Genomic DNA, 26,220 nt, shown 5'->3' on the forward strand with positions numbered 1-26,220 from the left:
TGGCACACAGTAAGGACTCCCTAGATGGAAGCCACTGCTATCACTCCCACGTCCTGGAGACACCCCCAGGTGGCCCCTGCACCATCTTACCAGGAGGTCTGGCGTATTGGGAGATCCAGGCAGGAAGGCAATTTTTAGATGCGCCCTGGAGTGGAATTAAGGACCCAGGAACAATACCTCAGGTAAATCTAAAGCTAAGTCCCTTTAAATTGTCCAGAAAAAAAAAAAATAACCAGTTGATTTTAGCAAATAGAGATCAAAACACATCCTTTACTTACAGTTGTAACACAGGAGCAGACCGGCTTCCCCGTCTTCGTACACATCAATAGCTGCAACGAAATTAACCTGCAATGAGAATGGGCAATGGTAGTGGGCAGGCTGGACACTGACACTATGAAAAGACTTTCTCAAGTTACGGCTTTCTGTAAACTCAGGCACTGGGGGGCATTCCCACCTCACCAGCACCCACAGTGCCACATGGGTGGCCACGACTGCAGTCCATAGGGACTTTCTCACCCTCTTTTCCCACGCTTTGAGAAGCTCTGTAGGCGGACATCTCCACTCTCTATTGACAGGCCTCTTATTTATACAGTGGGCTCAGTCCACAAAGCTTTTCACATGGGTTATTTGTTTCACTCTCACATTAACCCCTAAAGTACGTGGCATTGCTCCCATTTTACAGATGAGGAAAGTGAGGCTCAGAGAGGTGCAGTCGCTCTAGTGCCTCAGGTAGAAGGTGCTCCAGCCAAGATCTGAACCGGGTCCCCAGTTCTTTTCCAAGCTTAACACCCCTGCACTTCAGCCACACTTCCTCCTGCTTCAAACACAGTCTCTGAATCTCAGTATCACCGTGTCTGCACTTCTCTTCTCTCTCCTTCACTTCCAGGGAGGCGGCATGACATGATGCAGAGAGTGTCGGAAGCCCTAGCTCTGTGGCCTGGGCGAGCTCTTCCTCTCCGGCCTCCGTTTCTGCTTTTGAGAAGACGGTTCTCAACCTGATAGTGTCCTTGGCCCCTCTTGAGCTTCAAAACTCTGACCCTGTAAAAATCTCCTGCTTCTTTCATTGCCTCACTTGTCTTCTCAGCCCTTGTAGTCTGTCCTCCTGTACCACCAGGGACACTGCCCTCTCTGAGCACCACAAAGATTTCCTTCTCCCCAGCCTGGAGGCCTTTGGCCGTGGCTCATCTCTCCATCCAGAGCTCCGCAGCCTCTGACATGGGACGTCTCCTCCCTCCCGTCCTCTCTCCCACTTCAGATTATTCTTCCATTTCTTGGCTCTTCTCTCATTTAGAAAAATCCCCACCTTTATAGCTTCAGATTTTACTCTGCTCAAAATCTCTAGATACAACCTCAGGCACACATTCTCCTCAGAGCTCCAGCCCATATTCCTAAGTCTTTTCTCTCAAACGCAACAGGTTCCATACCCAGGAACGCAGGAGGCAGCGTAGGGGAACAGATGGGAGCACGACGCTGGTCAGACAGCCCCGAGCTGCGATCCTGCCTGTACCACTCGCTGCCTCTGTGGCTTGTTGCAAATGGCTTAACTTCTGGCCCCAGGCTAGGCCTGACCTCTCCAGCAGGGGCACGTGTCCTTGTCTCCCTCTGGCCCAGCTCTCTCCAGCCCCTTCCAGTCTCTGAGCTGCCCAGCACTGCACTGGGGCCCCGCCGCACCCCAGGCCCTCCTCCTCTCTCCCAAATGCAGCCTTCTCCTCTAAACGGTCTCACGACCGTGCTGAAGCCCCGCTGGCCACCCTCAGCCAGGGCCTCTGCCTTGTGTCTGGCAAGTCCCTGCAATGGAACCCCGGCCCATCTCCCACCCAGTATTACCTGGCATTGTACTAGGTGCCATCAAGCACGCAGAAATGAAAGGGCAGGGTCTCACCCCTTAAGAAAAAGTCAGAAAAGCATACAGGCACGTAAAACATGGTATAATGGGGCCAATGCCAGAACCAAGAGTTGTGGGGCTTTGTGGGGGTGGGAAACAGCGAGGCTCAGAGGTCAAGGGTGCTGATTCTGGGATCAGAAAGACCTGGGCGTCAAATCCCAAATACTTCCTCTGCTGCTGTAGGTCACAGCTCTAGTTTTTAATTATCTGCATGATGTGCACTGCTGCCCGATGTTCGCTTGCTTGTTTGTTTGTTTGCTGGCACTCTCCTGCCCACTGGATCTCAGCTCCATGAAGCAGAGGCCTTGCCGACCCGCTCACGTGACATCCTCAGCACCTGGATCAGGGCCTGTCGAGTGGCAGGAGCAGAGTACGTACTTCCCGAACGCACGACTGGGTCAATGAAATCCCAACTCTGCCACTTGAGAGGAGTGGGTACCTAGGTCAGTGGTTTAACCTCTCGGAACCTCAGTGTCTTCAACTGTAAAATGGGAGATACTAGAACATCTACTCCTGTAGGGGCTGAGGATTCCGTGAGGTCATGCAGGGCCTGGTACTTGGTAAATGCTCTATAATGTCAGCTGGTGGCATTATTTAGCTATGGAACCAGCACCAGTGGGGTATCTCACGGGAGGGAACAGCCCTTGAGCCCCCTCGGCCCTGGAGGGAACCCTCCCAGCCCAAGCACTTTGACTTAAGAGTCACTTCCTCCTCAGGTGTCCCCGTACTTGTCAGTTAGATGACACTTATCTCAGCTAGAGGCTTCGAGCCCTAGAGGGTGTGGCTGTCTGCTCTGCCAGGCTGTGCACTTCCTGAGGGGAGTGGCCAAGTGCTGCCAGCTTTGTAGCCTGGACCTGCTCTCCCCATCACGCTCTGTGACGAGGCTGTGGATGCCACAGGCTGGGTTTAAGGGCATGGCCTTGGGAGCGAGCAGCCTGGGTTCAAGTCCTGCCCCTGTACTTACTAGCTGTGTGGTTTGGGGTTAATGTGGCTCCTCCTTTCTGAGCCTCAGTTTCCTTTTCTGCAGAAACGGGGAAGTGAACAGCACATTCCTGTCAAGGCTACAGGGCCGAAATTCAGGGACGGAGACCACAGCATGGCCTCAACCACTCCTCCCTCAGGTCCCCCATTGCATTTCGTCAGACTTTATTAACACTTAGCATGGTGGGGCCGGGTTCACGTGTGCATGTTCCATATACATACAGATGTTGATACAGATGTCGGCTCCCAGGACAGGGGGGCGGGGGGTGGGTGCTGGCAGGAGTCATTCCTGCAGCAGTTTCTTGACCAGGCGAGGACCTGAGAATTAACTAGGGAGCTTTTAAAAGATACGTATTCTGGGTTCTCGCTCCTAGACATCTGGATATAGTAGGTCTAGGGTAGGACATAGGCACTGGCTTTTTATTTTTTCCTTGATTAAAAATAGTTCATTTTATTGGCATTTAAAAATAATAAAAGTCATATGTGGTGGTTGTGAAACTTCAGAACACAGACTTGTAACAAGTGAAAGAGGTCACCACTGTGAGGTCAGTGTCCAGCCTTCCCACGTGATTCCAGGGTGAGCTCTCAGTGGAGCCCGGCTGGGGTCTGGGCAGACAGTCAGGTTGGGCCCAGCAAATAAGCCAGAGACCCAGATCCTGTTACCAGGTCTGCAGTTCCCTCCAGAGGAGTCCTCTGTTTTGGGAAGGAGGCCAGTGCTGGCTGTTGGAGCTGGGGCAGTAGGTCACAGTCGGCCTGTTGGTAAAACGAACTTGACATTGACTTTCAGAAGGCTGCTCTGGTGCTTCTTAAACAGCTCCTCTCTCGAGCTAGGATTGTCTTAGACGCTAAGGTCAGTTTGAAGCCTACAGTGGGAATCAAGGGGTCTTGGATGAGAAGAGAGGAGGAACGGGGGCAGGAAACCAGGCCGGCCTGGCTGGCCGCACACGGAACAGGCAGGCAGTGCGGGCAACTTGAGGCACTAAATCTCCAGGACTCAAGGAGGGTCAGCCTCTCTCTCCTGCCCCACTGCACTCGGGGCTTGTCCTGCAGGAGCATCCCGGTGGGAAGTAACCCTGTTCCCGCAGGCCGCTTCTGACCAGCTATTAGAAAGCATGCTCATTTCTCTCCTCATTTCTCTAGGGCTTTTCTTCCCAGCTGGACAGTAAATTCCTCGCAAAGACAAGCCACTGTCTCAGTACCTCTGCCTGCTCAGCAAACACAGCAGCTGCTGATTTCCTAGGACAGGGGTCCCCAACCCCCTGTCCGAGGCCTGTTAGGAACCGGGCCGCACAGCAGGAGGTGAGCAGAGGGTGAGCATGAGAAGCTTCATCTGCCGCTGCCCATCGCTTGCATTACCGCCTGAACCATCCCTCCCCCCCGCCCCCATCCGTGGAAAAACTGTCTTCCAGGAAACTGGTCCCTGTTGCCAAAAAGGTTGGGACCACTGTACTAGGAGGGACTATGCACACTGACCCACTCAGATCCAGGGGACACGGTTTTAAACATTTTCTCTTAGAGAAAATTTTCTATCTTTGCTTTAAAAAGCATATCGAAGAAAGGACAGAAAAATTTAGGACTGTTTCTCACAGCTTTCAGAAAAACAAACACAGAAGTCATCAAAGAAAACTTTAACTCATTTTTTCCTGGGCCTTCATGAATCTTAAGAGACTAGTTGCCAGGGAAGGATTGACTCAACAAAGACCTGCTAGGCCAGCCTTTTTCTGTCTCTTTTGGCTGGCTGTACAGAGTTTTGAAAAGCAAGAAGAGGCAAGAACTTTCAAAGGCCAGATTGGACCCTTCCTCCTCAGAAGTCAGCGGCTGGAAGTAATTATAGGTTCCTGGCTGCTGGGATGGACGGGAGTCCTGGCTTTAAGTTAGGGAGAGTTTCAGGATAGATTCCTTCTCCTAGGTCTATATTAGCATCACCTGGGGGAGACTCAACACCAATTGAGTCCCATAGCATACACCCGGGAATTCTCGTTTAACTGATCTGGGTGTATCAGAGCACTGATCTGTTTAAAGCTTTCTAGGCAATTATAGCCAGAGTTAAGCAGCAGTGTGTACCAGTGGTTCCCAAACTTTCCCACATCACCTGGGGATCATCTGAAAATTCTAAAGCCCACGCCACACCCAAGGCCGATGAAATCTCTGTGGGTGGGACACGGGCATCAGTAGCATTTGAAGCTCCTTGATGACTCCAATTGCAGACGAGTTTGGGTGCCACCAGTATATATACGTGAAAGGACAGACTGAGCTGTGATTGACAACAGCTGAAGATAAGGAGACCTCCTAATTATATCTAGATGCTTCTTTTTCTGACTTTTCTATTTTTTAAAATCTTGCTTTCATTAGGTGTTAAGTCTTCTTCATACAGTAATTAGCAATTTTAGTGCATATTTATGTAGGGCTTGTCCAAATATAAACTGTATTTTTTGATTTCTTATAAAGCATAATTAAATTCCTCAGTCTCTTTGACACATCTGAACAGGACTGGGGGAAGTCTGTGGGTTTGGAAACTCTCATCAGGAACAACATTCTCCCTGGAGACAATGCCCTTGTTCTGCCCTGTCCTCGAACCTAAGCTGGAGTGCTGGCCCTGCACCATGCAGACCTCAGTGGCTCAAGTGTTATCAGGCCTTGACCTGCTTCACGGCGATAAGTGGGCTGAAGAGCTCTGTGACCTGCTTGTTTGTGTGGAGCAGCTCAGTGACAGGCACCCGGGGGTGCTGATGCTCGGAACCCACGAGGTCCTCTTTCGCGCTTCGGTGGAGTTTCGGGTGGGCCCTAGATTTTGTCCAAATCCAGGACATGGCTGTTCTCTGTGCAGCTCAGGCCAGGAGGTATAGACCCCCAGTGCTGATCTGCTTTTTCTCTCTTTCCTAATGGTGTTTCATCCCTTCTTCTTTTCCTAACGGCCTCTAAGGGGATGGAGACATGGGCTGTACCCTCCCCTGCCACCCAGGCCCCACGCTGTGGGTCTGCAGGGCCTCTGAGAGCAACCTTACTCTCCAAAGGCCCTTCTAGCATGAATTACCAAACAAATGTTCTCATTTACTCAGCTATTTACATTTAGCTTTTTGACTCTTCATTCCTCTTTTATTGGGAAGGATGGAAGGGCAGGGGGAGGCCTGGAAAAGCTGAACAGGGCAATGGGCAGTTATATTATATTGAACCATTTGGACCTACAAAGATGGCAGCTTCAGGTGGTGCAGCCTAAATAGTACATCGCATGATACTGATACAATAAATAATACACAATTTTAAAGAAATCCTCATCACGGCATGACAAAGTTAGAAGACACAACTCCTAGCCTTCTAGTTTCCCACTTGCCCCCATATCTGTCAACTGACCCTGTTGGCCTCCACATGGTGCAGCCTGAAGGCCTCCCCCGTGCTCTCGTTCACCACGTCGAATTGGTGCCGGTAAGCCACGCAGATGAGGTTGTCACTCTCTTCCGATGGCCCATCTACCAAGGTCATCACCGAGGGAGAGTCGGACAGACAGATCTCCTGTGTGGTGGACAATGATGGAGGAGAAAGGGGTGAGGACAGAGCAGCCACCTTCGTATCAACCCCCCACTGCCCGCCCCCGTGCAGAAGAGTCCCCCTGCCAGGCCCCTGCAGAGCCCTGTGCTTGCAGGGGAGGCAGGGGTGGGAAAGGATGGGAGGGATGGCGCCAGACTTCTTCTCCTACAGCCTGTCCTCGAGGCTCAGCCCTATGTCCACTGCAGAGGGGAGAGGCCAGGAAACAATTTTACAAAAGCAATTCAACAGTGTGGCCTGTGTCAGCCCTCAGACTGTCTGGTCCCGTCCTGTCATTTAATAATAATAATAACAGCTAATGTTAACAGCTCCAGGCACTGTTCTCACTGAATCCTCATAACAACCTAATGAAGTAGGTAAGGCTGTTATTCTGTTTTACAGGTGAGGAAACTGAGGCTCAAAGGTCACACGACTTGCCTACGGTCACATAGTTTATATGTGGCAGAGCCAAGATTTGAACTCAAGAAACCTGACTTCAGAGCTTATACTCCATATAAATGCACATGCTCTGCATAAATACTCATTAAGATGGCTAAGTACTGTATGAGAAGACTAACACCTATTTAAAGCAAGATTGTAACTTGCTTTAACTGTTTCGTTGTTCTGTCCCCTGGAATTGCATATTAGCAGAAACTGAAATGCATAATTCAGGCAGCTTTAACTCTAGGCAAAAATAACTTCTCAGCTCACTTATGGGCCTACTCTGCCTTAGTGGCCAACGGTTGACATATTTGACACCTTAATGTACCATAGTTTTTATTATTATTTTTTAATATGTTTTACTTATTTGGCTGCTCCAGGTCTTAGTTGTGGCACGCGGGATCTTCGTTGCGGCATGAGGGATCTTTAGTTGTGGCATGCGGGATCTTTAGTTGTGGCATGCGGGATCTAGTTCCCTGACTGGGAATCGAACCCGGGCCCCCTCCATTGGGAGCACGGAGTCTTAACCACTGGACCACCAGGGAAGTCCCTGTACCATAGCTTTTAAAAAAGCTAGAATGGTAAGATTGGGAAGGGCCTTGATGCTCCAGGAGGCTTCTCTCACAGGCTCCACGCTCAGCCCAGCAGCAAATCCTACTGACTCAGGCAAAGGGGCAGCTTTGTCCACCACACCTTTCCACCTGCCCAGGACCAAAGTTGACCTCGTCTCCTGCCAGGGCCCTGCATCAGCCTCTTAGCTGGACTCCTCATTCCACTCTTGGCTCCCTACTCTCTCCTCTGTCCAGTAGCCAGCATGGCCTTTTTAAAACCTGCCACTTCTCTGCTTCAGACCTTCCAGTGGCTCCCCCTTTTGCTCGGTGTCAAAGCCAACGTCCTTGCAATGGCCTTCAGGGCCCAAGAGAACCTGGTCCCCATACACTGACCCCTGTCTGTCCCCTCGGCTGTAGCCGCCCAGCCTCTTGGCTGTGCCTTGAGCCGGGCCACTGGGCCCTCGCTGGCCGCTCCCCTTCTGCCCGGAGACCCTTTCCCCAGAGACCCTCAGCACTCGGTCCCATCTTTCATCTGGATCTCCCCTCAAAGGTAATCTTTTCTGAGAGGGCTTCTGAGATACCCTTTCTAAAAGAGATCCCCTACCTCCCCGATCCATGATCCTCTGTTTCCTTATCCTACTTTACTGTTATTCTCAGGACTCATAGACTTATTGGCCTATTTTTGTTGTCCTGCAACTAGAAAGCAATCTCCACAAGAAAAGACACTTTTTTCTTGTTCACTGCTGTATCCCCAGGACCTAGAACAGCATCCTTTTTTTCCTCCTTCCAGTTTTATTGAGATATAATTGACATACAGCATTGTATAAATTTAAGGTGTTCAATAATGATTTGACTTTACATACATCATAAAATGATCACCACAGTAGTTTAGCGAATATTCATCACCTCATATAAATACAAAATAAAAGAAGAAGAAAACAGAATTTTTTTCCTTGTGATGAGAACTCTTAACTTCCATATATAACATACAGCAGCGTTATTATATTTCTCGTGTTGTACATTACACCCCTTGTACTTACTTGTCTTACAATGGGAAGTTTTTACCTTCTGACCACCTTCCTCCATTTCCCCCTCCCCCCACCCCCTGCCTCTGGTAACCATGAATCTGGTCTCTTTTTCCATGAGTTTGTTTTTGAAGTATCATTGATTTATTATTATTATTTTTATCATTGACTTTAAAACTGTGTTAGTTTCTGGTGCCCAACATAATGATTCTAAATTTCTATACATTTCAAAATGATCTCCACTAGGGCAGCATCTTTGGGTGCTCACTGGTATGAATGAGCTGGATGGAGTCGGAAAAGCCCTGTTCACCTTAGTCTTCTGGGGAAACCAGGGCAACAGGCGAGGCCTTCCCCAGTCGGTTCCTGAACGCCAATAGATGACAGAATCTGGGTGGAAGGAGGGAGTCTGCCTCGTGACACCTTGGCCAGGAGCCAAACGATCTGAAGAGAAAACCTACCCTGATGTACTGGAATTCTTCAACAGGTGACTCGGACAGGGGAGATAACAGTGACATGCCGGTCACCCCACTTGTCTTGCTATGTTTCCTCGTGACCAGAAGCAGTTTATTCCGAATGGCAACCACAATCCTCAGCTCTCTGCTATGGTGAGTGTTAATGGCGTACAAGTGGCAGCCTGGGAAGAGAAATCAGTGATGCTGAACACACGACGAGAGGCGGGAAGCCCCCAAGCTTTGACAATTTGGTGATACCTGAGAACCCCGGAAACTAAGCATAACCCAGTGAAATGACCAAGAAACGTTCCCTCCACCAGGCAAAGTGGGGACTTGAAATAAAAATTAGGTTGAATTACAGGACAATTAAGGAAGTCATATTCCCTCTCTACTAGAGTTTGTGGACTTAGCTTCACACCCATTACATGATATGAACTAAAGTGAAGGGTGATCAGAGTTCCAGGAACCAAAGTCTAAAAGTCTCTTTTCACAGGTTTGGTCACAGAGCTTAACTCATTCCAAACTTGTCAAACAAGACCTGGAATTTCCTTGAGTCCTCAACCTGCTTTTCTATCACTCAAGCTCTCTTAGGGAAGCAGTGATCCTACCTTTGTGATGTTTCCAAGTGGAAACAAATAAAATCAAATTCCCACTCATTTTTCTTTTCAGTAAAATCTGGGCCGTCTGAGAAAAAGATTAATTGGACAGAAACCACCAAAATATGAAGAATCGAGTCACCTTTGGTTTTCTCCAGCTTGTTTTCTCTGCAGTCATATTTGCCCTTCACGGCCTGCTTGCCCTCCATGCCCCTCTGCACAGCGCCGAGCCTGAAGACAAAGAGGCGGGCATCTTTCCCTGGTGGGATAAAGCAGACGGAGGAGATGGATGGAAAAGTAAGACGACCTGGAAGAACTGGAAGGGTGGATTGTATAGGAAAACCACTGCTCGAGGAATCAGAATTTGAGGTGTTCCAGAATCCAGGAGAAACCCCGCATCGCCTTTATGTAATGATGCAATCAAGGATGCCCCCCCGCCCTTCTCTCCCTCACCATCCCCTCCTCAGAGGACATATGGGCCACCAAGGCCCCTGAGCCCTGGGCACCAGGAGAAGAAACAGCTGGCACCACCGATGCAGCCAGAGCCCCACGACCCTTGTGTCGGCCGCAGGCTACACTCTTCCCTTCCTCCCAGAAAACGTCACCTGGAGAGGAGTACCACCTTTGTCTGCTCTGAAAATCAGAAGGTCCAGCGCCTCCAGCACATGCATCTGCTTCACGGGCAGAGTTTTGTCAAACACTGGCACTGATGGAAGGTCATCTGGAAGAGGAAACCTGGTTACCTGATGCTGCAACCCAGACCACACTTTCTAGAACCTACAAACCGTGCCTGTGGGTAGTTTTGGACCCCGGTTCTCCCTAGGCGAGGAAGGAGGACAGCTTCTAGAGCTTTCATAAGGGCTACACAGAAAGTTCAAGCACTAGTCTCCTCTTAGCTCAGGGAGAAGGACTGGCATTTCTTTCCCAAAGGCATTCACAACTCCATACAGGGAGCGTAACGGCAGGGCCCCTAAGCTGTATTCTTCTCCTCAGTGTTCATCAAAGAAAAGGCAGCATCTCCCAATTCCAGTTTTTGCTGGGATTATTCCAAAGAACTGAACACCAAGTTTTAAAAAATGCTAATAAGCTTAGCCATTTCTCTTGAGCATTTTCTGATTTTTTGTCATGTTTGAAATCACATCACATCTTAGGTTATTTTGCATATTTCTCAAGAAAGCAAAATTAGAATTTCCTTTTGTATATAAAATAAAAACAAACTTCCTATTGCAACATGCCCTATGTCCGCGTCAATAGTAATTTACCTATAAATTTTCAGTATTTCTCCATATAGGAATATGAAATCTCCTTTTTAGACAGAAATAAAAGAAGAGAGAAATATCAATTACGTTTCCCAAATAACAGGAAAAAACTAATTTTAGTGGAAACATTTGGGAAGACATCAGGTAAACAGATGATTAAAGACACTGCAATTATACATAGGATTTGTTTTTAAGCTTACTTACTGGGATCTTAAATTGCCAGCAATTACTTTGCTCTTGGGGGTCCCTTGGACAAAGAGGGCTAAAAGAATTAAGGCTGTTCCATAAGCAAAGGGTCTGTTCTGAGCTTGACATAGACTCAGGGTAAGGCAAAGATGTCCCAGGATGGTGTAGACATTTTAGGCAGAAGTGTCTAGCTTATTCTTTATCTGTACTTCGAAGACACTTAGGTCTTCAAGTGTTCAGCTGTGGGTGTGGGTGTTTCCTTAATTGTAATTTAGGTGTGAGAGGCCCTGAGGATCTTGGCTCTTCCAGAAACCTGTCTGGGAGTTCATCCTTCCCTGGATGGTGCCCAGGAGGGAGTAGAGCTTTTATCATCCCGCTCCTGCAGGCCTGTGAGAGCGCTGTATTTTTCAGAGCACAGAGCCTGCTAGGCTCTTATTAGACAGAGGGCTTGGCTCTAGTTGCCCTTCATGATCGGGGCTAATATAAATTCTGTGACAGCCCATCAAACACTTTCCTGCTCCTCTAGCCCAGGCCTTCCCAAGAGGATTGATTCTCAGGCTCTTTGTGCTTCTGCGGGGGAAGACTCAATTTTTCAAACCATGAGATGATCACTCCAGTACCCGTCTCTATGTTTGACTAAGTGACTATGCTTGTTTCATTTTGTGAATGACAGTTCACATACACTGAGGGCTTCCTACATGCCAGGCCTTAATGCTAAGTGTTTTATGTGTCATTTAATGTAGATTTCCCAATGACCCTACTAGGTAGGAACTTCTAATACTCCCATTTAACAAATGAGGAACCTGAGGCTCAGAGGTGATAGAAAATTGTCTAAGCTCACGTCTTGAGCTTGCGGAACCCAAGTCCGTGCAAGGACAAAGTCTGGGCTCTTAGCCAGTGTTGTAGCCTAAAAACAGCACTGCATCCCTGTGGATTGATGGGGTGAGCACGGGAAAATTGTGCCGTAAGGAATTAATGTGACAGAAGCACTTCATTTTGCAGTTAAAACAGAGGGATACCGTGTGGCTGCCTGACTATGTACAGAGTAAATGAGCATTTATTCTCCATCTAGTCTTTCTCAGGTGGCTAAACAGGTTTATATACAGCACAGGAAGGAAGGGAAGGAAAGGATATGAGAAAGTGACGTGGATTCAATGACTATTTCATAACATGGTTTCCTTCTTGTAATCTCTTTAGGAAGAAACAATCTTTTAGAGCTGGCTTTCCTATTACTGCAAAACCAAAACAAATGGTGATAGCATATTTAATCAGTATTTAGTCTCCCTTCAGAGTAGGTTTTGCTACACTTAGAATGCAAAGAATCTTGATGTTTAATAATGACCTTGAAAGGAGCAGACTCTCAAGGGGGTAAGTCTAATGAAATTAAGCAGAGGCTAATGGGATAGAGTGGAACTTGGCGTGAAACAAAATGGAGAGATTCACTCACAGAGATAATTCGTAATACAATTAAGTGTAGACAAGAAAAAGGTAAACAAAGAAATAACAAGAGAATTATGGCTTAAAAGCACAACAAGGAATACAAAGAAAGCCTTAAGGGTTATTCTCTTTTTAGCAAAGGCAAACAGGGATGCATTACTGCATAACTAGGACATGAAAGTAATAATCTGAGTAATACATCTAAGCTGGTGGTGGGTGTATATGGCTACCACCTGTGTTAAGACAACATCCCTCAAGTTTGAAAGAAAAGAATTTCCTGGCAGTCACAATAATCCTTACATCTGACACTTCCATTACATTTTGGATACGTAAAGATGAAAATTTCAGAAAGGGACTTAGTAATCTTGGTTTGGATTTTACATTTACATAGAAGCAACTCAAATAGAATTTTTTTTTCTGTTTTTAGGCAAGCCTTACAAATAGTCACTATGAAACATACTTTCTCTTTCCTAAAAAGGCAAACAGGTAGAATTTGACATTCTTTTCATCACAAAAATTTTCATAATTATTTGCCCAGGAGTATAGTCTTGGAAATCCGCATCAAGGTAAAGACAGTCACATTGGTAGAGTTTAATTTAATTTTAATAAAATGTAGTTGGTTTAGTGGAGAGAGCACCGGACAAGGAATCACCTCTGGGTTCTGGTTCCAGATGTGCCACTAACCAGCTGTATGGTCTTGGGCAAGTCACATCATTTCTTTAGGCCTCCGTTTCTTCATCTGTAAAACTAAGAGACTAGACTAAACCCCTAAGGTTTGTTTTTTTAAATAAATTCTTTTATTTGGTTGCACTTTGAGCAAAATCTATAGATTTTGTTACCTTCTGGCAAGTTCATAGGGATAGAGTAATGATGATAGCGACTGTTTGGTAAGGTACTGCTACGTGCCAGACGCTGCTTTAAGCGCTTACAGGTAAGTAAGTAACTTCGTATAATCTCCGCATCTCCTCCCTTGCGGTTAGGATCATCATCCTTATTTTGTTTAGTTCATCATTTCTCATTATTATAAACTATTTTTTAGCTACTTAAAAAATTACCCCCACTTTAGAGAAACCTGAAGCTCAGAGAGGTTTTCTTCAAGATCACAAAGATTTTCTAACTGTTTTATAAAAGTTTCTAAAATTAAGTATTTAATTTAAATTCTGAATTTATGAATTTTAAGTTATCTGGCTTTCAGTAAATTAGTTATATACACAATTATATATGTGTATATATGTGAATTTAAAAAATTATGTTATGGATACAACATTTAAAGATATAGCAAAAATAACAGATAAGGTCAGAAATAAGTCCATTATAAAGTCTTGTCCACCTCTCATCGTCCTACCGGAGGCAGCTAGCACAGGGCCCGGAACACAGCACGTACTTATAAATGTGCTGAGTCAGGGACTGAGGAGGGAGTAAAGGTCGAGGCCAAGGATGGGAAGATGCTGCAGTTTTAGGCTGTTATGTTACTCTCACAGGAGGTGGCCTTCAGGATGCTCATAAAGCATCACTATGGTAACCAGAGACCAGGCAGCCTGCTCCTGTGCACGAGGATGTGCCCTTGGAAGATGCTGTCTCTACACCTATGGCTCCCTCTGAAGCCCCAGGACGTGACTTGCTACTAGTGTTTAGCTCCTTTATCATTCATTAGGAGTCTGGAAGAATCCAAGGGGCCTCCTGCTGGAAAGGACCACACAGTCCTTGAGGCTAAATTAAATCCCCACTCGAAGCTGAATGCCCTCTACGGCATCCTTGCCAAGGCGGGAGCTGACTGCCTCCCTGGGGGCAGGCTGACGCACCCGGCTGTGAAAAGTTTGGTTTTATATTGAGATGAGATCTGTCTTCCTGTCAAAATCTTTGTTTCTCTATCCTTCAAATATAGGTTATCTGAGATTCTTATTGTTTGTTTTGGATACTGAGTACTTTTCGAATTAGAAATCTTAAAAGAAAAAAAAAAGCGCTTCAAGAGAGAGCATATCCCTGAGACAGCAGCTCTAAATAACAACCTGCCCTTGTCAATTTAAAGTAAAATTTTGGAATCATGATAAGTATTGGCCGCAAAGGAGATTTTCCTTGCAGGTTATTTGATATCCACAGACTAATTGGAAGGGATGAAGCTGTCATGCAGGCCCGCGCCCACCCCCCGCACCCCCACGGCCCAGGCTTGCCTGTTGAAAACAAGGGAGTAATTTTTAAGGAAATAAAGCTCTGCTAAGGACACTGCTGAGGACCCATTTATCTAAAGGGAGCTGACCGGTGGTCACCCATCTTAGAAGTACTACAAGTTATACAAAGAGAGACATTTGAAGGAGCAGCTACTCACTAACCATCCACTAGCAAGACTCCAGCATCAGTGGAAACCAGCAAGGCCTGGCCCCAGGGATCTGCACACACGGCTTCGTGAGGGAAATTACTGCAGAAACACTGGGGCTCCCAAGGCTGCGAGGCAACCAAGCATCAGAAGGTAAGTGCACCAGAAAGAACACACCGGCCCATCAGGTGGAAACACACAGCACACCACCGCCCAAAACAGCAACACAGATGCCCTCAAACCCTGGGAGCTAGAAGGGCTCTGACTCAGTTACCTTTCTTAAGAAGAAAAGTCTCCTTCCAGAAACGCACGCAATAGGAAAAGGCTGGAGTCACATGTTTCTGGCACCGTGACCAGAGTCTATATCGTAATGACGCCCCACAGGGGCAATCGAAGCATTGGTAACGTTTTCTAAGCAAACGTTTCTCTTTATTATAAAAGGAAGTCCCACCCAACTCTCTAAACAAAGTCAGATTCCTGTGTTGCTGATTCGGCAAAATTATTAAACCGTACACAATGCAAGAAGTTGATATCGTCTTAACATGAAAATGCTTACTGACCCATTTAAGGCTACAAATCTTCAAGAAAAAAAAAACAAACACCTGTTTGTAGGAATATGGCGAGGGCTGCTGATGAAACCCACTCGTGTTCCCCCACGTGACACATTCACGTCATGGAACTCGCATCCTTAGTTTCATTCCATGTCGGGCAGGAAGAGTCAGCCCCACCTCACTGCTGCCTCAGAGCTGCAGCCGATGCCTGGAGTCTGCAGGCGTTGTTCGTGGCTTCTGAGCCACACCAGAATCAGGGACATTCTCAACCGAACCATTAATTTCCCTCCAAAGCATGTGGCTTGCCCTCAAGGGACAAGGAAGTCTGTGGAGATTCTCAGGGACGAGTTGAAGTCCCATGTCTTCACTTTTACCTGGGGCTGTACCAGAGCCCGTGTGCATGTGTAGTAGGTGTGTTTGCATGGGCCGGGTGAGCACACGCTCACACACTCAAAAGTAGAAGCGATGGCTCTGAGGTCACCTGCAAGGGTGTCATTTGGGATGAGGGTAAACACTGTGTGCATTATTGCTGTCTTAGAAAAGTATGCTTTCCCTTTATAAAACCCAACAGCCTCAAAATGAATATTCTAATTGCTAAGATGAGGCTCGGGCTGTTGTGAAAAGATCACACAAAGAATGTGAAGATATTTTATAAACTGAAAGAGGGCTGCACGTGTACAGGTCATTACTTGGAATGGCAGTTCCCTAAGATTTCTGGAAATTCTGAGTTTGTGACTTAGAGCAGGAGGATATGGAAAAGCAAAGCCAATGTAAATGCCAACTGGGCGACAGACACAGACGCTAGAGCATTAGACACTGAGGTGGAAAGCCAACTCTGAATAACAGAATGTTGTCTGAGTGCAAGACACAAGATCAGAACGCTTATGCAGAACTGGGGTTTTTAACCCAGAAGATCGAGGGGCCCTGAAGTATCCAGGGGGGCTTAGGGAGGTCCGTGAAGCCCTGAAACTGTATTCAACGTGCTGTATAGGCACCATTCATAATTTTAATGGGCTGGAGTGTGTGTGTTGGGGGCATGGGGGTCCACTGGCTTCATGGGCCCTCAAAGTGGCTGGGGACTGCAAGAGTCTGAGGCCAGCACGTCGGAGGTGTCAGCGATGAGAACTCAGCCCCAGACCCACAGACGCTCTGGTCTGAGGCCTGATGGCATTTATCATTGCACTGGACTCCCCGCTGCCACATGACGGGCTTGGTGCAGATTCTGAGGGCAACGATGTGGTCTTCGGGCCTTCCTGCCCAAGCGCAGAACTCTTTACTGGCTCCCCGCTAAGGACATTAACACAGCTCATGGAATGATGGATGCCTAGGAGACCGACAGTGCCCATGCTCTGGAAGTAGAGCACCCTCGGGAGCAGCATGTGGGACTCTGGCCTCTGCGGAGCCAACTTCACAACAGCCCATGAGGGCCTGTAGAGTAGTGTTTCTTCAAGGATGGCCCGTGGCCCACTGGTAGGTCACACACTGATCCAAAAAATGGAAGCTCTTTCTTTGTCGTTTACCAGTGAACAAGTTACTTTCATTTTTATGTACACCTAAGAACTTCTTATTAAGAAGGTTACTAAATCTTACTGGAATTTGTTATCTATAAAGGGCTTGACAACACTGCAAATTCTACTATTCATAGGAACAAGCAGATAGTGGGAATTTTTGCAACCTTTGGAACCTTTGGAAAAGATGCTTTGCCGTCGGTCTTGTCTGAAATTGGCTGTGGTTTTTCGGCATCAGTTGTATTTTGAGCTCATCATTTTCTTGCAACCAGACTTTAAAGTTTGTAGGTTCTGCAATTCAGATACAGATCATCCATACCTTTATTGCGAAAGTAGATGTATTCGTGATTCTTTTGTTCTTACGATGGCCATTTCTCCAGTGATGCACTGTCTGTGGATTTGTTCCATTTAACTACCGTTTACAAATTCTGAACATAGACATATTTCAGTATGTAGGGTATGGGCTTTACAATACGAAATCATGCCAACAGTAAGTTTGTACTGCGACTTGTTTTCATTGTTTTCTCTTCTATGCTTGATGACCACCTAGTTCTTTTTCCACAGGAAGTGGAAATGAGAAGTAGATACTCAGGCCACAGAATTATTGGTTTGGCTGAATGAACTGTAGATGAAGCAGTGGTTGCTCAGCTGTGGTCCTCTGACCAACACCATCAGCATCAACTTGTTAGAAATGCACATTCTCAGGGCCCACTCAGACCTGTGGAGTCAGAAACTCTGGGGGTGATTCTAACACACACTAAAGCCTGAGAAATACTGCCCTAGAGCCTTGCCGTTTAGTGTGTCCGTGTCAGCAGCACAGGCACCACTTGAGATCCTGTTAGAAATGTAGCATCTTGGCCCTGCCACGCAGAGCTGTTGATGAGAACGTGCGCTTGGTCAGGATGTCCAGGTGGTCTGTAGGCACACAAGGCTTGAGGAGCACTGCTGAGCCCAGTCTGCTTGTCCAGGCCCAGTCTAGCAGCGCTGCTCCTTTAAGCAAAGGCACAGCACACTGTGGAAACGGGGGGGCTCTCACTAGATGCCACCCGACTTTATCTGGGGCTGCCCCTGCGGACTCTGCTGCAGACCAGCTGTCCCTCCTCCTGCTCCACAAAACTCTTTCTACGAATCTCAAGAACTTCACTGAGGACAAAGGACGTTCGCAGTTGAACCTGAAAGCATCATCGACTCACCTCTTTTTTACAGATCCCCGCGGCCACCAGGCTTGACGGAGCATCCCCTCTCACGATGGATTTCAGTTTTAGTGCCTGACAGAAAAGAGATCTCTTTTAGTTTATCAGGCAGTAAAAGAACAGCAGGATCAACAAGTATGATTTGAAAAAAAATTTGTTTAATGAAACAGGAGTAAGTTCCGGCTGAAGTTTCAGGTTCCCATGCTGCCCTATCATTGAAGATAAGGAATGGAGTCAGCTGGACCTGGTGAAGCCCTCATGACTCCAAATGCTTTCTGTCATTTCAGCTAATCAGTATATCAGTACAGTGATTTCCAAACCATCAGTATTGGAAAAAATCCCCAGGTCCCTCCTCAAACTTGATGAATCAGAATCTCTGAAAGTAGAGTCAGGGCATCTTGTTTTGTTTGTTTTTTAAAATATTTATTTATTTATGGCTGCACCGGGTCTTAGTTGCAGCATGTGGGATCTAGTTCCCTGACCAGGGATCGAACCCGAGCCCCTTGCATCGGGAGCGTGGAGTCTTAACCACTGGACCACCAGGGAAGTCCCGAGTCGGGGTATCTTTAAACATGGACCAAAGTTGGAGGGCCCCAGTAACAGTGCACCTGCTTTGGGAAAAGGTTATCTTTGCTGTTAAGCTGTCCTGATCGCCTTGCTATTGGCTTCGACTTTCGGGTCAGAACCTTGTCTGCAGCTGGCAGCTCTCCTCCTCCCTCTTGTGACATGGGACCAAGGCAGAAAGCTGTGTCACCTCCAGAACTAAGTAATACTAATGTCACGTAGGAGCAAGGCAAAGGGGGAATGGTTTCCTCCAAAATCTGGAATAAGGTGATGCCTGGGAGCCGCCTCACTGTGACGACTACTTCCAAGCGGTAGGGGGAATCCAGGTCTCCTGCGAGGACACCCCCTATGTGCTGACTCCTGCCAGGGAGGAGTTCAAGGTGCTTTCCCTAAATTGGCTCCCCACACTTCAGAAAATTCCCGGGAGGCAGGCAAATGATACATGCTCCTTTATCAAGAGGGAGCCCAGCCTGGGCCCTGTGGCCTCTTGCTCCCAGCCAGTGGTGTCACCCCCGCTTCAGCAGAGGGCTTTCCTCTCACTCACGCCTGCAGAGAGCTACGCCTACATGGTTATCAAAAATCTCCTTTGTCTAGGGACTTCCCTGGTGGTTAAGAATCTGCCTGCCAATGCAGGGGACATGGATTCGAGCCCTGCTCTGCGAAGATCCCACATGCCGCGGAGCAGCTAAGCCCATGCGCCACAACTACTGAGCCTGCGCTCTAGAGCCTGTGAGCCACAACTACTGAGCCTGTGCGCCTAGAGCCCGTGCTCCGCAACAAAGAGTAGCCCCCGCTCGCCACAACTAGAGAAAGCCTGTGCGCAGCAACGAAGACCCAAAACAGCCAAAAAAAAAAATCTTCGTATAAACAACAAGGTCCTACTGTATAGCACAGGGAACTACATTCAATATCCTGTTATAAACCATAATAAAAAAGAATATGAAAAAGAATATATATTTATAACTGAATCACGTTGCTGTACAGCAGAAATGAACACATTGTAAATCAGTTATACTTCAATAAAACTTTTAAAAATCTCACTCGTGGTTCCACAGTAATCCTAAGAGAAGTGACAGAGCTCTTCCAGGAGTATGCAAACATAACATTCTTTGCAGGTGGGCCATCTGGTTTGGATGTCAGAATAAAACAGGTGTCAGAATAAAACCCACCTGCCCTATTCTAACGAACTCTGCCTGGCGGGCCTCCTCTTTCTTCCGTGCTGACTTGGGCGACTCTGGTAAGACATCACTGAAAGATCGTCTATTAAGCATGTTCTGAAAAAGAAAGACAAGTTATGAATTCCAAAGATGGTTGTCAAATCTCATCCTTTGGCTTCTCTTAGTGGACAAACCTATTTGTCCAAATGGTCCTACTTCTGCCTTCTCTATTCATTCTCTCAATAAGCATCTATGAGGCACCACTTAAGTGCCCGCCGGGTCTGTGCTAGACACGAGGGATTAAGGAGCCAACAGGGGGAGAGCCCGCCCCGTAGAGGCTGAGAGCACGGGCTCTGAAATCAAGCAAACCAGCATTCCCCCCCCTTACTAACGGCCTAACAGCGTGGTTGGCCACCACGCTGCACACACAACTCCAAGGATGCCATTCTCAGAGAGGGGCACCCCTGGAACATGACATACAAAATTCTATGTGGACGGTACTCCCTGGAGTTGTGCAGCTCTGTGGCCTTCTGGGTAACTTCGGGCAAGGGAGTTAATTTCTGAGTCTCAGTGTCTTTGTGTGGCTAATACCGGTCTCTGAGGTGTGTTATGAGGACTAAGTGAGGAAATGCATGGAAGGTGCTTGGGCACATACTCAGTAAATGTTAGTTTTCTTCCAAACTGCAGAGAACTGGGTGCACACATGCAATTAGCATGTATTGGCTGAGCATCTACTGCTCTGCTGGATTTGGGGGATGTGATGCACATGGTCTGTGTCCTGGTGGAGCAGAGTCTACGGGGGAGACAGATTAAGTAATTGATTACATGACTGGCACATGGGATAACTTCTATGAAGGGGCGGTCCGTAAAGCATGTGGAGGCATTTAACAGGGGCACGTGGCTTCAGCTGGGGGCTGGGGAAGGCTGCTAAGGCAGTGATGTTTCAGCTGAGACCTGAAGGACATCACATATTCCTCTTGGTACCCTCTCTTCACCGTTTCCTGACTTTAAGGAAAAAAGGGAATGGACAGATTGCCAATTATGGCTGGCTCTTTAAGGCCCTGGGGTTGGTCTGGACCAATCCCTGTGAGTAGTTAGGATGTATCGACCAGCCAGAAGTCAAGGGCACCTATGAGATGGTGGTGGTCACTGTGTTGAAGGGAAAGGACTGCACGAGCACCAGCTCGTTTTGATGTTCTTCATCTCTCCGGGCGGCCACCTGAGACCGGACACTGCATTTGTGTTCACACGTCAGTAGCAACTCCTTTTGCTGGAGTTTGTGGCTGTACCGATTCTAGGGAAGTCTTCCCCCCTTGTTCTGTGCTTCCTTGTTAAATTTGGGAAATGCTTCTAAACAACGATGATTTCATTTTGCATTAACACTCGTTAGCCACTCTGACATGTGGCGATCTTGCACTGAGTCTAGAGGCCTCCAAAAAGCATGGGTGCCCCTCAAGGCGCTGGGCTCCTCAGGGAGGTCCTGGGTCCCATCAGTGTGGATACACCTTCAGCCTAGGAAGTATCTGGCACAAAGTGGATTTTCAGTAAATGTACATGCTTATTTCAGTGCCTGAATATGGGGCTCGCCAGTAAATCTCCAGAAAACCTTATAGAGCCCCCAGTCTCTCCCCCAAATCCCCACTTTGCCTGTCTATCAGCTCCATGGCACGGGTAATGCTGAGCAGTACCCCCAAAGACAGGTACCCCAAAAGTACTCTCAAATGCTCCAGGGATTGCTGACTGACATTCATGCCCTCAGCCTGCATCTCGACTTCCACGGGCCTTGGCTTTATGAAAATCACACTCCTGTATATGGACATTCAACATCCCTTCTTCCCGTGACAACCATGAGAGAACATGAGCCCCAGGAGGCCACAGTCCAGTGTTGACAGCAGGATCAGGCGACTCTATGCTTTTCTAACCAGGACTCATCGCTAGGACTTGTGTTCTCAACTCAGACCCCGTGAGAAGGAAAGAACACCACGGACCCAGGGTTACCTTATGCAAATCTGGCATCAAATCCTGGTATAAAGATCGAATCAACATATCCAGAGTTCGTCGACGTTTCTGGGCGAATGTTGGGGTTTCCAGAGTGGCTTTTTCACCATTAATTACTAAAATAAATCAAGTTATAAAGGGATTTACAAATATTAACAGGCTATTGAAGAATGCCCTTCTCAAGGAAACTCCTCACAGTAAATGCCACCCACTTTCCTAATACTGGTATAACTCTTCTTTCACGGAAGAATGCTAAAACTCTCTAAATTTCTCTGTACAAACCCATAGTCCATAGGTATGTCTAGCTTACCCTTCTTGTTGGATTAGAAGCTTCCTGAGCAGAGGGTATATCTAATTACTTGAAGACCTAGCACACACCCAACGTGCCCTCATCCACAATTCCACCCACCCACCCAACCATCCATCCATCCATCCGTCTATCCCACTCACCCATCCATCCAACCGTCCCACTCATCCATCCATCCACCTACCCACCCATCCATCCACTCATCCAACATATGGGCCAAACCACCAGGATGCCATTCAATGGGATTAAATATATATTTGCTGCATTTTGTTAGAAAAAATAACATTTGCCTAAGCAGAGTACTGGGATTCTTAGCTCAATGAAAGTTTCTTCTGGAAGAAAAAGCCGGTGGTTTAGTGGACAACAGACACTGAGAGTCAATAAAGTGGAATGTCCAGTTACACATTAGAGCACAGAATAGAAAGTGTGCAGTACAGTTAGGAGCTTGAGGTCAAGATAGTTATGGGTTTGAATCCCAGCTCTGCTGTTATCTGTGCATTTTTAAGCAAATTATTTAGATTCTTGGGGCCTCAATTTTCTAGCTTGTAAAATGGATATAACCATATTTCCTTATAGGGTTGTTGTAAGAATGTAAGTCATACAATACGTATAAAAGAGCACAGAGCTAGGCATATCAAACTGAATAAATATTAGATATTTGGTGGGTAGCATGGTAGGTATAGATGAGAACCCAGGAGAGACCTTCACAACACTGTCAGAAAACTAAATACGCTTCTCGTGAAGAATGAACACAACATGGAATGCAATCAATGCTTAAACAATGATGTCTTCTTTACAGCATCCTGGGAGAACTGGAAGAAATGTATTCTGCTGTAGAACAAGTTGCAAAAACATTTCAAAATAGAAACTTACATTTCACTAGCAAAAAGTCCCTGAATTCCTGGTGGTCTGTAAACACCGGTGGGGAGGGCAAGGGTGGGCCAAAGAGTGGTACGCTTTCCTCTGAAAATATTTTCAGCCTGTGTAGAGAACATTGCAGAATTACTTGGTTTTTCTTCAAAGATCACTGATATTTGCATCTTAAATTTGTTCAGTTGCCTATGTGATATGTTAGGAATACTCCTTCCATAGGAGGAGGGCCTTCTCTGGGCTGCCAGAGCCTTGGCCACCATGCAGCAATCCTATGTGCTTCAGGGCAAAGACCAAGTCTTACTGGATCCTTCGTGGTCCAACCCACCAAGCCGCAGGCAAGGTCAGGCACCCCAGGAACAACAGCAAAGACCACCACTGAGCACCCACTGCACACCAGGCAGCATACTTGGTATTTTAAGACATAGCATCAGCTGATTCTCACCAACCTGTCCAGGTAGAATCATTACCTTCACTCCACAGACGAGGCTTGAGGCTCCAAGAAGATGAATACTTTTTTTTCAAAGCCTCGAAGTTAATAAGTGATAGAGCTGGGATTCTAACCCAGATCTATTTGGCTCAGATTTCATGCTCTTTTCACAACATCATGATACCTTTTAACAGATTAATTTTTGAGAACGGGATTAATTTTTGAGAAGGATAAATGGGCAAGAATGTAGCCTAGGAAGGAGGGAACTCTGGTCAAGATTAAACATATCACACTTGTGCCCTCTGTGGAGCACAGTAACATTCCTGACCCTGACCCTTGGGTCTACTGCATGGAGCAACACTATATGAAACAAGCTTTTTCTGAAGACACGGTGGCTTTCAAATCAATCAAAAAATATGTATATCAAGAGTCTCGGGACTTCCCTGGTGGCACAGTGGTTAAGACTCCAAGCTCCCAATGCAGGGGGCCCGGGTTCGATTCCTGATCAGGGAAGTAGATCCCACATGCATGCTGCAACTGAGAGTTCACATGTCACGACTAAGGAGCCGGCGAGCCACAACTAAGGAGCCTGCTTGCTGCAACTAAGACCCGGCGTGACCAAAAAAAAAAAAAAAATCTTAAAATGAATGCCAAATTAACATGTAAACATGAGAATTAGAACAAGCAATCGAGGTAAAGCTGTTACCAACCTGTAATTGTCCTTTTGCTGATCATACCTCACTAAGGCAAAAATATCTGTGGTGATGGTTAAGGAAATTAATCAACGACCCCAACTCACACAGTCAACGGCTTGTGCTTTGCAAACCCTCTGTGCAGAATCATCCTGGACCTGCACTCCTGGGGTCAGGGCACCTGTCATCCATAGGCTGAGATGGAACCTTGACTTCTGTTAAAGAGACAGCCCGGGAAGACACAGGTGCAACCTCTGCGTGTTCATCCTTGCGGGAAAGGGCTACTTCTTCAAATCCGTCAGAAAAGCAATATAAATAACGCTATTAAGCAACTACAACAAAGCAAAAAGATCAGTTCCCTTGCCTGAAAGTATACACAAGATCCCAAAATGAAATTAGTCATATATTTCATCTCACACATTTTGAAAAGAAAAGAAATTTAAATGTTTCCACTGTACACCTTCCCTCTCTCTCCTTCTGGCTTTGGTAGACAAAACAAACCAAAACAAACCAGTGTAGCTGGCGGCAGCCTCTCAGTAGAATCTACTTTACTTGTGTTGGGCGAGTTGAGTCTGAAATAGTACCACCTCCACCAGCTTTTCTTTCCTTCTCCCATTCCTCCTCCTCCCCCACCATCTCCCAGCCCCAGCTTTCCTTAGCTAGGGCTTAAAAACCATCCTCAGTCCCTCAAAGCGTTTCTACTCCTAGACTTAGTGGAAAGAATTTGCATTAATTATCGGCTTGTCCCTTTCCAGAAACAAATATGCCAAGCCTCAAATCTAAAACTCATAACAAAAGGAAATTCTAAAAATAATGATGATCTCTCCATCACTCTGATCACTTCCCTCCCCCTCCTGGAGAAGTATTCTTTCTGTTCTACAAGAAGAACCGCTGCAGGAAGAAGAAAATATGAGTCCTACATCAGTGAACAGAGCAAGATATCACTTGTTATTAATGTGTACGTGCATATCTGTTTTCTTCCCTGCCCTCATGGCAATTTTGTGAGGCTACAGTGAACAAGTCAAAGGATGCAGAGCAATCTACTTGCAGATGCAATGAGTCACCACGGTTCTATCTCCCAACATTTTCACTGGAGTTTCCAAGGAACATGAACAACTAGACCAGAATTTATTCTGAAAAACGCCTATTAGTTGCCTTTTACTTATTATGTACAACCTGTAGGCACTACCGCTGGGTCTCACTGTCACGGCTAGCGGCCCAGGACAACGGAGCCAAGGCTGGGGATGTGTTGGGCTGACCATGCTCATGTGCCAGGCCTGTGTGACTGAGCTGAGATTGGACATTACCGAGAACTTCAGCAGGGCTTTGGCAGCAATATGAGCTAAAGAGGGATGAGAGGAAGCAGAGGGAAAGCAAATAAAAATAGGATTAATTCTATCATATCTCAAATGTCAAGAGATGGTAATGTAGCAGCCCTTCCTAGGGCTTAGAATCAACAAAGACACATTATTTTGGCTTTTTATCTTAACTTGCAAGTTTTTATACCTAAAGCAAATTTCTCAGAGGATTCACTAACTATAATTCTTCTAATTCCTTTATTATCAATGGGTGGTAGGAAGTTTCCCTCATTTCATAGACTACCTGAGGAAAGGAAAGATAGTTCCAAAGTCAAGAATCCTCTGAGAATGCGTCCATCCATTACTACAATGGATGGAGAGAGAAGAGGAAAAAATACAACACAGTGGGTCTAAGAATCTAGCAACGCAAAACAACCACAAATGCCAGTCAACCGTAACATTTGGTTTGAGGGTCATTTTAAGTCCAGTGAGGCTGACCAACAGCTTGCTAATGGGAGGGTTCACACAGGCTCAGGATACGTGTAAAGTGGGAGCGGATCATGGAAGGCTTGAAGGCAGGAGAAGGTTCCTCCCCTTCCTGGAACACGATGGTGACGATGTCATTTCCAATGTGGCGCTTCCTTTCTACCTGGATGCAAACATACAACACATCCCTTGAGAAGTTTGCTCACACACGGTACATTCACAGAGTTAAAGCACTAACTCAGCACGACAAACCCCAATGCTCACAGAGCCCAGAGGTTCAGTATCTTTGACTCCTTGCCTCCCAAATTTCACCAGCCCATCTCCCGGCTTCCCTAGCCATCTCCTCCTCTCCTCTCCCAATTCAGGCCTGCATTTCCTCTTGACTACCCTCCCTCAGGAGCCTCCTTAACAGCCTCCTTGCCTCCGTTCTCTCTCACTTTACTGCTCTGATTGGGTTCACCTTCACTCCTGCTTCATCTCCTTAGTCTGGCATTCAAGGTCCCCAGACCAGAGGCAC

The 26,220-nt window shown here is 46.8% G+C and overlaps 1 protein-coding gene across 1 annotated transcript in view; it reads right to left on the reverse strand.

The window, feature by feature from the left end:
• GARNL3 (GTPase activating Rap/RanGAP domain like 3) overlaps window positions 1–26,220 on the reverse strand; it is a 129,614-nt gene that overhangs the window by 12,973 nt on the left and 90,421 nt on the right. Inside the window, exons 12-23 of the mRNA XM_068552556.1 lie at window positions 25,758–25,866; window positions 23,938–23,983; window positions 22,801–22,907; window positions 21,621–21,736; window positions 19,635–19,739; window positions 17,902–17,976; window positions 14,666–14,777; window positions 10,076–10,174; window positions 9,596–9,712; window positions 8,864–9,039; window positions 6,218–6,376; window positions 279–345 (exon numbers count right to left, since the gene is read on the reverse strand). Of these exons, the coding sequence (XP_068408657.1) occupies window positions 279–345; window positions 6,218–6,376; window positions 8,864–9,039; window positions 9,596–9,712; window positions 10,076–10,174; window positions 14,666–14,777; window positions 17,902–17,976; window positions 19,635–19,739; window positions 21,621–21,736; window positions 22,801–22,907; window positions 23,938–23,983; window positions 25,758–25,866 (1,288 nt within the window). The remainder of the gene's footprint in view (window positions 1–278; window positions 346–6,217; window positions 6,377–8,863; window positions 9,040–9,595; window positions 9,713–10,075; window positions 10,175–14,665; window positions 14,778–17,901; window positions 17,977–19,634; window positions 19,740–21,620; window positions 21,737–22,800; window positions 22,908–23,937; window positions 23,984–25,757; window positions 25,867–26,220) is intronic.

The sequence above is a fragment of the Eschrichtius robustus genome, chromosome 10 (genome assembly GCF_028021215.1).
Source record: "Eschrichtius robustus isolate mEscRob2 chromosome 10, mEscRob2.pri, whole genome shotgun sequence".
Lineage (NCBI taxonomy): Eukaryota > Metazoa > Chordata > Mammalia > Artiodactyla > Eschrichtiidae > Eschrichtius > Eschrichtius robustus.